At 40.4% G+C, this 11,859-nt stretch overlaps 1 protein-coding gene across 1 annotated transcript in view; it reads right to left on the bottom strand.

The window, feature by feature from the left end:
• Positions 1-352: 352 nt before the first annotated feature.
• egfl6 (EGF-like-domain, multiple 6) overlaps positions 353-11,859 on the bottom strand; it is an 81,342-nt gene continuing 69,835 nt past the window's right edge. Inside the window, exons 10-13 of the mRNA XM_063049927.1 lie at positions 11,125-11,205; positions 8,976-9,071; positions 5,844-6,112; positions 353-760 (exon numbers count right to left, since the gene is read on the bottom strand). Coding sequence (XP_062905997.1) covers positions 650-760; positions 5,844-6,112; positions 8,976-9,071; positions 11,125-11,205 — 557 coding nt within the window. The 3' untranslated portion in view covers positions 353-649. The remainder of the gene's footprint in view (positions 761-5,843; positions 6,113-8,975; positions 9,072-11,124; positions 11,206-11,859) is intronic.

Raw genomic sequence — 11,859 nt, 5'->3', positions numbered from 1 at the left:
GGTCTTCTCAAAACCTAATAAATCTCAGGACCACACTGAATTTGGGGCAAGAGGATCATGTTCCCTTTCCTGCTCTGTGCATCCAGAAACTTAGCAGTTGCATGGAAGTAAAAGAGGAGTAGGGGCCATTCATTCTTTGCAAGCCAACAGAAGTCATTGAAGATCCCTGAAGATAATGGCTGTGTCAAGTTTAAATATCAGATTGTTATTGCTTTTACATTGAATACATTTACAAGAACCTTGTGCTTCATCAAATTGCTTCGGTAGTAGTGATACTGCATTGGAAAAAATACAGTTGACCCATGACAACAAAACTCTGTCGAAGAACTGAATACTCTATGGGCTGAATGAGAGCCCTGGCAGGTGAGAAGTAGATTAAAGATTACTGAAGGAGTGCAGACCTGACATAAATAGCACCAGTACAGCATTACAATTATACAGTTAGGAAACATGATGCTGATTATAGTTAATACCACAATCTTGTGTGTAGGAATCCTATACTGCCATATAAGAGCTGGCATCAGAATGAGAGTACCGCATTGAAAAATGACTTAGTTTTATATGCTGGTGAACAATCAAGTCATTTGAGGTGCTATCATGTGTTTGCAGACTGAAGAATTTAGGAAGCTGAAATTGAAATTTATGTCTCTCAGTCGTCATTCTCTGAAATTTCTTCTCTGCAAGGCCCAGAGATTAGAATAACACTGTCCAATCCTATTTCACCAGTACTGCCTTTTCCTCGTTTTGCTTCAAAGACAATCTGCAAAGTAATTGAAACAAAAAAGAAAATCATAACATAACTGATAATTAAAAGAGTCCCTCTAATTAATGCTGCTGTTAAATTCCCATCAGTCTGGTCAGCAGAGATAGTGAATGATTTCATTTCATTTTGTTACTCTTGGTCTTGAGCTGGTTAGGAGGTGTTAGTTTTCTTTCTTTCGGTTCTTTCTCTCTCTCTCTCTCTCTCTTCCTCTCTCTCCATCTCTCTAAATCTCTCTCCTTCTCTCTCCATCTCTCTTTGTGTAGTACCATAAAAATTGTTCCAGCAGCTTCCATTCTCAAAACTTGCCCAAGCCACCTGATTAAATTTATAATGCAAAACATTTGTGTTCTAGTCAGGATTTCTGATCCAGGGAGCATGAGTTCAAATCCCATTAAGCCCTTTCAGAACTTATATATAGACTTTTAAAAATATTGAAAATAAAGCAAAAGCTTGTACCTAAATGAGTAACAATAAAACTGACTGATACTTAAAAAAAACTGGCTTACTAATGTCTTTGAACAGATGTAACAAATTATAACCAATACAGGCTGTAGCAGTTCAAATATCAAACCAAGACCATGTTTCTGGGGGAATTAGAATAGGTTTCTTATAGCCAATGGTGGGGGGGGGGGGGGGTGTGGTAGTGGGGATAAGCTCCCAACTACCTATTAAATGCTCCCAATAGTGTGCGCCTCATATAGCCTCTGACAACCAAGTCCAGCTCCTGGCCTTCACATGTAGCTTACCTACTAAGTCTAGCAGAGTTGTTTCTACTGACAGGAGAAGGAGCAAAGGCTGGTTGTTGGCACTAGTTGCTTTGGGCAGATGGGGCTCGTCAGCTGTGGCTGGCAGCTCATGTAGGAGAAGGAAAGCTCTGATCTTAAAACTCCACTGCCTCGCAGTTATATCCACTCATGCCGAAGGCTTTGGGAATAAACCCCAAGGAAACATATGGAGCTGGAGTCCCTGCGGCAGTCCTAAACTGAGTTCATTGCTGACTGGCACTCCTGCGACGCACTGGTACCAAACTGTATTGGTCTTTGCCGTTCTCTAGACTCATCAGCTGCATGGATTAGGGGAGTCTGCTGCATGGGCAACAGCTTGCTCTCCATATCGCACTGCCCTGTGTGGAGTATCACGTAGACATCCACGCTCAACCTCATCCAATGGGGCAATGAATTTTGGTCTAGTCAACAAAAGCAACGCCAAAAAATTGTTTAAAATAACCTGCCTCAGCTTTTGGCTGAAGTTGCTTTGAGATATTGAGCAAATGATTCAGGCTGACCAGCAATATGATCTGCTTTCTAAATCCATGAGGAAAGTTCTAAGCTTTTCCTCAGCACTAACCCATTCATCATATAAAAATTCCTTTATAATTGGTATTGCTAAGGTCCAGAGTAGCTATATGAAAACTCTCAGGATTTGCACATCATTGACCAATCTGTGATCCAAATTTTTAGACAATGTGGTCTCCAGTATCAAAGACTGTGATCTTAATTCACCCCACCGCCTCGATTTTCACTCTCCTGGGAGATCTTCTGAGTTAGGCAATTCTATTTCAACCCAATCACAATTACATCACTTCAATACTCAAAGTTAAATCAGTCCACTGCTGAAGCTTCTACTAAAGTAGGCTGCTACAAATATCGGAGACAAATATGCTTACTACATTTGGCAGCATATTTAAGAAACATATTTCATATGCAGGATGGAGTGTTGGGAGAACATTTCAGCAGGAAGTATAAATTTGTTCCAGTTTCTTAACCAGTACAAACCTACCATAATGGGTCATTGGAAAATATGCTCTGTGTGTCATGATACCTCTTAACAAAAATAAAATAAATCCCTTGTTCCTGCAGAAAATATCGGATGCAGCTGGTGATACATTTTATTTGATTTGCAGTCAAAGTACTGCTTGCTTTAGGAAGTGGAGTCCAGGCAATCATGTAAATATAGTAGTTTTATTCTTCGTGAGTATCCCTAGGGTTGTTTTGCAAATTTAATGTAAGATTTTCAGTCTTTGTGACTATTTAGGTGCATTCCACATAGTCTTATGGACCACATGTAAACTTAATTCAATATCTCAATCACTGCGCATATACAGGAGGTTTTGAATAGCATTCAGACCAACAGGAACTGTTGAAGTTTTATCCATCACTAGTACAGAAAACCTACCAATACCCTACTGAAACCTTCAACCACATTTTTACCCAGAGGGTGGTCTGCATATGGAATGAACTGCCAGAGGAAATGGTTGAGACAGGTACATTAACAGCATGTAAAACCTTGACAGGATAAGAGGGATATGGGCCAAATGCAGACAAATGGGAATCTTGGTTGGTGTGGACCACTTCAGCTGAAGGGCCGCTTTCGTGTTGTATGACTCCGCGACTCTGTGTAAGGATGCAATTAGAGGGTGGGACTAATTGGAAAGCATTCTGAAGAGACAATGAAGACATAATAGACCATGCAAAAGATTTAATAGCCGCTACTTAACTTACAGTACCAAGAGAAACTGAGCAGAGGCAATAGAATAAGGTCTTTATTTACATTGCTCTGTGTGTCACTCAATACCTGATCTTAATCTCCTCTCTACAAAGGTGCAAGAAAGTTTCTAGTCCTTCTTTAAATGCAGATTGGGTTCTGTTGATCTGAAGACCTAAACCAGCAGGGCCTACACTGTGACAAATTCCCAATCAGGTCAACTCTGCTGGACTCCTTACCTACTGCCAGTTACGCCTGCTGGTGTTTAGTGTAGCAATGAAAGTCCTCCATCGCTGTTTGTCCTTGGCCACTCAGATGCAGAAGGGTTCTTCATAGCTGTTTCCATAACAATTTTGTTTTACCGGTTATTACCCCTCAGCTGAACCCCCGAACCTGGAGAACCGTAGAACCACTCTTAATCTGGCTTCTGCCCTTTGACCTGTTTGGCATGGGTGACTCTACCAAGAGCTAAAGCATAAAGCCCTGACTCCAGCCAACATAGCTCTCTGGGTCATTGAGTGATGCAAACTTCCAAACCATGATAAGGTTGTGGTCCTCTTGGAGATGCCAGACCCCTTCTAGGTAATAACATGTGTTTTTGCAGGCCTCTCAATCGGAGCCTTTGGGTGGGATTTACCAGGCTCCACACCTATTCCTCAGTCACATCTAGAATACTTTGCTCCACATCATTCACCTCCATAAACCCTGTATTTCCACCGAGAGCCAATGATAATTTTTCCCATTGTAACTGAAATCTGTCATTCATATACTACTGTGACTCCATTGATCTCATTGCTCTAAAACCCAGCAGCTTCTACTGTGGTTCAATGATCCATTACCACCAGATTACAGGTCAGATAACAAAAACAAAAATCCTCAGCTTCACTCAGTGAGTGCCCATTCATTTTCTCTTGGTCTTCATATCACAAACATCTCCACTGTTGCTCTTCAGCAACCTAAAACATGCCTTAAAGCATCATCAATCTGAGACATTAACTCTTGTCTCTCAACAGATGCTGCCTCAGTCATCAATATTTCTAGCATGCTCCATTCTTATTTCAGGTTTACAGCATCTGCAACATTTTATTTCTCAAAGGCAAAAGTCTATCTAATGTCACAAGACTTGACCCTGCCCTTGTCTGTCCATCCAAATGAAACAATGTTGCTTAACAGATTTCTGCATTGGGCAACATAGAAAAAACATCCCCTTCTTCTCTCCACCTCCCCATACTGAGATACAGTTCTTGGAAAATACTTTTAACAGAATATCCATTTATTCTGCTGGAATCTGAAGCATGTGCTTTAAGCACTCTGAACAGAATGACTAATATCCATTTGTTTCATTTATTTTATGCCAAGTATCTTGATGTAAAACAAATTGCATTTTGCAGATTTTCATTTTAATCATCTTTGGAGTACTCAAAACATAAAATCAAATTTGCTTCATAAAGAAATAATTAGTTATCTGAGCATGCAAAAGTCTTTTAAAACACAATCTTTATAATGGAGTTTGAGACATGATTATAATCTGGTAATTCATATACAAAAAAGTGTAGATGTTGAAAATCTGAAGTGAGACCAGAAAATGTTTGAAATACTCAGCTAACCAGGCTGTATCTGTGGACAGAGAAACACAGTTAATATTTTAGGCCTGTGACCTTTCAATAGAAATGTCAGTTTAAGGATAATGCAAGTTTAAAGATGTAAAGAAAGAAAGAGGGGGAAATGTTTTCCCTTTTGTTCTCCCCCTTTCCTTACAACTCAGATCTTGTTTTATACCTATTTACTTTCCTATTCTGATGAAACACTAGTTCTGTTTCTCCCTCCATATATGCTGACTGAGCTGCTGAGTACTTCCAGCATTCTTTGTTGTTATTTTTAACCATACGAAGTGGGAGTTGAAGAGCCTTAAGATGAAAATGATGGTTTTCTCTATTTTGTGAGTTGCACTGCAAGAATCAGCAGCTTAGAAATCTAAATTCCAAAATCACACAATCTTGTAGCTTTATCAGCTGCTTGATAATAAAAGTGTCTGTGTTGTCTAAAATTAATGTGAATTTCACCCTTCTGTCTGATTCCTTCAATAAAATCATGGATAGTGGTGAAAGTGATTGATATCCTCCAACTTTTTTAGGCACAGGGAAATTGTGCTTAAAAGTTTTCTTGTGTTAATTATTGAACTTCAAAGTGGGAACAAAATCAAAAATTTAAAAAATCCTCCTCAATTTTATTTCTAAAATGTGGCAAATTACTGGAGAGAAAATTTGGGAACATGGCTGTGTGAGATACCTGCACAGTGGATGGGCTTCACAGTTCACAGACACGATGAGGGAGAATCAGATGTTAAGGGCTTAAATCATTCTGTTGAATGTTGAAATAATTTACTTCAGTTGCATGTGTGTTTAATTTATTCCCATCAATTTTCAAGATCATTTTATTGTTGAGATTACAGGCTGTAATCAGACCAAGACATTTTATGCAGTGTGTATGTATTTATCTAAACCACAGGAATCCAATTTCCCTTCCTTATTAAATCCATCAATCAAAAGCTTGAACTGTTTGCTTTATTAGTGTAGTGAGTATCTTGTTGACTTACATTTTGCTGGGTTTCAGAACCGTTTCTAGCAGTTATTGTAATGCTTCCAACCTTCCAGTCTTCCTTTTTGTCTCTGGTCCTCTCCCAGAATGAAGGATTCCCATTATTGAAAAGTACCCGGAGACTTCCAATCCTCTCTCCCACAAGCCGATATTTAAAGGTCAAACAGAAATCCTTCTTCGGAACCAGATCACCAACAAGAAGCTTCAAATGGCCAACTTCATTCTTCAGCCCAACAAATGCAGGGACTGCCATGTAGTGCCCGTTTGCTTGTAATTGGGAAATAACACGTGTTAATCTAGCATGTCTTCCAAAACTCCATTTACCTTCTGAAAGCTACCTGAAGACTGAGGCTCATGATTTATGCTGCCTTCAAGATTGAAAGCAGATGTGAAACAGTGAGTTAATACAAACCGTGATGAATTTGGTGTTAAACTCTTCTGCATAGAAACAGCAAACACAAGAATAGCAGAAGCATAAGAGATTCTGCAGGTGCTGGAAATCCAGAGCAACACATACAGCAGGTCAGGTAGCATCTATGGGAATGCATAAACTGTCACATTATGGGCTGCAACCCTTCATCACGACTGGAAAGGAAGGGGGCAGGAGCCAGTATGGGAAAGTTGGGGGAGGTGAAGGAGTACAACCCAGAAGGTGATAGGTGAAGCCAGGTGGGTGGGAGAAGGTGCTGAAGTAAGAAGCTGGGAGGTGATAAGTAGAAATGGTAAAGGGGTTGAGAAGAGGAATCTGACAGGACAGGAATCGACCACGGGAGAAAAGGAAGGAGGAGGGGCACTGGGGGAGGTGATATACTGGTGAGAAGAAAAGGGGAGCCAGAGTGGGGAATTAAAGAAGAGGGAAATGGGAGGAGGAAAATTTATTGGAAGTTAGACAAATTTCTGTTCACGCTATCAAGTCAGAGGCTAGATGGAATATGAGGTGTTGCTCCAATTAACAGTGGCCTTATGACGGCAGTAGAAGAGGCCATGGATTGACAAGCTGAACTGGGAATGGAGTTGGAACCAAAATGGTTGGCCATCAGGAAATCCTGCTTTTTGTGATGGAGTGGTTGCACAACAAAGCGGTCTCCTAATCTACACTGGGTCTCGCCAATGTAGAGGAGGCTGGATCGGAAGAACCGGACACAGTAGACAACCATAATACATCTGCAGTTGAAGTGTTCCTTGACCTGGAAGGACAGTTTGGGGCCCTGAATGGAGGTGAGGGAGATGGTAAATGGGCAGGTATGGCACTTCTTCCACCTGCAGGGGTAAGTACCAGGAGGGAGATTATTGGGGAAAAACAAATGGACAAGGGAATCATGGAGAGAGCGATCCCAGTGGAAAGCAGAGAGTGGGGGGCGGAGATAAAGAAGTGTTAGGTGGTGGCAACACACATAAAAATTGCTGGTGAGTGCAGCAGGCCAGGCAGCATCTATAGGAAGATGCCCATAGATGCTGCCTGGCCTGCTGCCTTCACCAGCAATTTTCATGTGTGGCTTGAAATTCCAGCATCTGCAGATTTCCTCGTGTTTAGGTGGTAGGATCCTCTGAAGATGGGTGAAGTTGTGGAGAATGATGTGCTGAGTGTGGAAGCGCATGGGGTGATGGGTGAGGCCAATGTTAAGGCGGTGGGAAAATGGGGTGAGGGCATACGTCTGGGAAATGGAGGATATGCGGGTGAGAGCAGCACCAATGATGGAGGAAGGGAAATCCCATTCTTTGAAGAAAGAGGACGTCTCAGATGTTTGAAGAAGGAGGACATTTCTGATATGTCCTCCTTAGTAGCATAACAGTTTGTCAGTAGTGATGTGGTGGTGGCAGGAATTAGGGAGAAAGGGAAGGCAAAGTGATCAAAAGATGGAAGTGGAACACTGAGTGTGCAAAAAGAGGTATGGTAATTGCAGAGCAATACCAAGTACTTGTTGGAAAGAAACCATAGAAACTTGTTGTGCATGAGGAGACAGTTCAGCTTGATGTTTCAAAGCTATCTCAATTAATACTGCTCTGTTTTTATCCTTGTGTTATTTCCCAGATCAAGCCAACTCATTGTGTGCAATCAAGATCATTGTTGTGAGCTACTAACTGGCATCAATTGAATGTATTAAGTTATGCCTTTTCCTGCGGCCAAATAAATTGATCAATGGAAATTAATGGAATGTCCAGACAATGAAAGCATTAATTTCTAGATTTATGTTTGTGACTCAATTGTTAAAAATAAATAAGTACAAATGCTTGGCCACAATTTGAGTATTTTGTCCAGTTTTGGACATTATACTTAAGGATAGATGCGAAGGCTTTGGAGAGGCTTTGGAAGAAATTTACTGAAATGATTCCAGAAATGAAGGACTTTGCATATGTGCAGTAGATAGAATGATGACGTTGCAGTTGTTTGCTGTGGAAAGTAGACAATCCCAACAGATTCATAGGTGAAACTTTGCCTGACCTGGAAGGATTATTTCGGGCCCTGAATGGAGGTGAGGGAGGACATGAATCGACAGGTGTTTTTCATATATTTTGCTGTGTGTGTGTGTGTGTGTGTGTGTGTGTGTGTGTGTTTTTAAAAAGGGTTCTCTGGTGTTTCTTTGTTTTGTGGCTGCCTGCAAGAAGACAAATCTCAAGATTGTATACTATATACGTACATACTTTGATAAGAAATGCACTTTGAACTTTGAACTTTCAGGCTGCAAGGATACCTGAGAGTGATATTTAAAGTGAAGAAGGGTATAGACAGAACAGGCTGAAAGAAACGGTTTTCACTTGCAGAGGTGTCAACAGCAAACTGCTTCAAGGCGACTGAGAAAAGCACAAAGAACATCAGGAAAAGTTTATTTTTAGTGTAGTGGTTTGTTGGGATCTAGAGAGTACTACCAGGGTAATGGAGTGGCAAATTAATTTTTAGTGCTGAACAAGGTGTTGGATTAACCTTTGAGAGGAAAGAATTTGTGGGGTTGTGAGGAGATGTCAGGGGAATGGGACTAGCTGGATTGCTGTTGTGCAGAATAGGTACAGACTTTATCGTCTTCCATGCTTTAACTATCCCCTGTTTCTGTTGAAATTAATGCATGTCAAATTGGAGTGTTTTTATTCATTAAATTCATTACTTTCAATTATAAATTAATTTAAAAAGCACCGTTAGGCGGGTTAGTGACTTTCCAGTCAAAGTCGTCCTCTGTGTCCTGTATCCATTCACAAACTCCTTGATTAAAATTGCAGTCCACTGAAAAATCTAAAGAGAACCACAGAGAGCTTTCTTATTAGCAAATTTCAACTGTTATATATTATTATAACCGTTTTATATACAAACGTATATACTGTATTTTTGATAATTCTACTTTGAGAGGAGGCTTTTTAATAGGAATCTTTTCGAAAGTAGGTGAAAATGATTCCTTTTGTTGTCATACTTACAGGCACATAATGGAATAAAAGTCCACACAATTGTTCCCTCATTTTCACCTTAGAAACACTGGACAGAAATCTCTAGCATTGGAGAATAAGGATCATGTAACACTTCTGGTATCTAGGACCCTCAGGATGTATCAAAGCATATTAAACCAAAGAAACAGATGCAAAATGCTAGAGAAACTCAGCAGGTCAGGCTGCATCTCTGGAAAGGAATAAGCAGTCGATGTTTCGGACTACAACCGTTCATCAGAACTGGAAAGGGAGGAGGAAGAAGTCAGAATAAGCAGGTGGGGGAAGGGAAGGAGTACAAGCCAGAAGGTGATAGGTGAAGTCAGGTAGGTGAGAAAGAGGGGCTGAAGTAAGAAGATAGGAGGCAATAGGTAGAAAAGGTAAAGGGCTAAATAAGGAATCTGATAGGAGAGATGAATGGACCATGTAAGAAAGGGAAAGAGGAGGGGCAGTAGGGAGAGGTGATAGACAGGTGAAGGGAAGAGGTAAGAAGGAAGCCAGAGTGGGGGATGGAATAAAAGGGAAGGGGGAGGGGGAAAATTACTGGACATACGAGAAATCAATGTTCACAGCATCAGGTTGAAAGCTACCCAGACGGAATGTAAGATGTTGCTCCTCCAACCTGAGGGTGGCCTCATCATGGCAGTTGAAGAGGCCATGGACTGACATACTGGAATGGGAATGGGGATTGGAATTAAAATGGTTGGCCAATGGGAAATCCTGTTTGTTGATGGAGCAAAGGTGCTCGACAAAGCGGTCCCCCAATTTACGTCGGGTCTCACTGATGTAGAGGATCTGCTGTAAGGTAGAAAATTCAGTAGCCAGTCTGTACCATAACTCCCCCTAAACACCAATGTTATAATAAGCAAACAATCTCTCTCACTAAGGGATGGATATAGTTCGGCCAGGTTACCCTGGACCTGCTCCTCCAAGAAATAGTGCCACAGAGTCTTTTACATCAACCTGAGACAGCTGATAAGGTCTCATACAAGTGCCAGCAGATTTAACAGAACTTCTCCAGTCCTAGACTGGAATATCTGCCTAAAGATTTATGCTTGAGTCAGACTTGAGTTCACAACCTTCAAGGTTTAGGGGGCAAGAATGCTACCAACCAAGATACTTTGTCTTGATCTCCATTTTGCCATTTTTTTGATGAGCAAGACTCCTTTGAACATTTATATTTTCCTTAAGGCCATGCTTTAGACTTTCCTGCCTCTCCACAATGTTTCTTCCTGAGTTCATTATTTTCAAGCCTCTAAAACCCAAGTGTTTGGAATTCAATTTCAATGTGTGAAGGAAAATTGGGGAGGATATGAAGAATATCTAGCCTGTCACTGCCCATTTTGTATACACCTGCTGCAATTAATTGCTAATTCTTAATTTACCCAAAGTTTTCTATTAAAAATTGGTGATATCCTGCATTATAAAACTTGATACCTCTCGGTTTCTCTATAAAAATAGCATCAAAACCAATAGCTCAGTTTTAGATCAGGCTGAAATCAGAAAGCTGTATCAGGAGATTCATTTGGTGTCTATACCATTTAAATAAAGCCTGGGTTTCATATTAAGTATCCTCTGTCAGGCAGTCACCTAACTGTCAACATAGCCACCACCACCGTTCCCCATCCAGCTTCCCAACCCCTAAACACACACACACACGTACACACACACACACACACACACACACACACACACACACACACACTAACCAGTAGATGCACTGGTCTCACCCATCTTACACACCTGATGAATTGGACTATTTTGGTTACTTCAGAGCGTCACCAGCACTGCACTGACGAAATGCTGGAACATTTAAAGTCACCTATTTTCACACTTTTCAGACTTTCAGCAGCTTATTTGTTTCGTACCATCATTTAATGATCCTTGCATTGCGGTTTCTTTCTTGCCCAGCACTGGACTGAATACTGTGGCTTCATTCCTCCTGGGAACTGAAACAATCAATACTGTTAGACATGACTGCATTTTTTAATTCCAGCTATCGAAATCTTGCAAATTTTTACTAAATTAATATTGAGTATTATACAATCCTGTATGATGGGAGTTAGTTACCTTGGCAACTCTACCTGCTAAGCTTCCATTCATCTCAGTCAGCAGGCAAAGCCTCTTAGAAATTATCTAAATTTTTATGACTGTTTTGGTAATTTATTGAAGATATTGTCCAGAGCAGCGGTTCCCAACCGCTTAATGATATTGGTCCATGGTCACATTGAGTAGTTTTGCCTCAAAATTACTTTCAACTGTAGTGTTCTTGTGTTATTGCTACTTTTGCTTTTCTTTTTGCATTTCCTCAGTTTGCATTACCGTACTTTGCAGCATTCTGTTGTTTTTGCGCTCATCACTATTGTTGAATTTATTATTACCATGTCTATTGTTTACTCTTTTTATGCTGTTTACAATTTCATTCCACTTGGTATAAATGACAATAAACTAATATGAATCAAAGACGACCATATGATAAATTTTCTTTTACAAAAATTGGATATTCTGATGAAATAGGAAAAAGTAATATATTGCACATATAGTTGCTAAATATGTGTCTTGCCTTTGCTGAGTGTGAATGACAGAGATTTTGCTATGTTTCT

The sequence above is a fragment of the Mobula hypostoma genome, chromosome 6 (genome assembly GCF_963921235.1).
Source record: "Mobula hypostoma chromosome 6, sMobHyp1.1, whole genome shotgun sequence".
Classification (NCBI taxonomy): domain Eukaryota; kingdom Metazoa; phylum Chordata; class Chondrichthyes; order Myliobatiformes; family Myliobatidae; genus Mobula; species Mobula hypostoma.
This window is presented reverse-complemented; position numbering and strand designations above follow the sequence as displayed.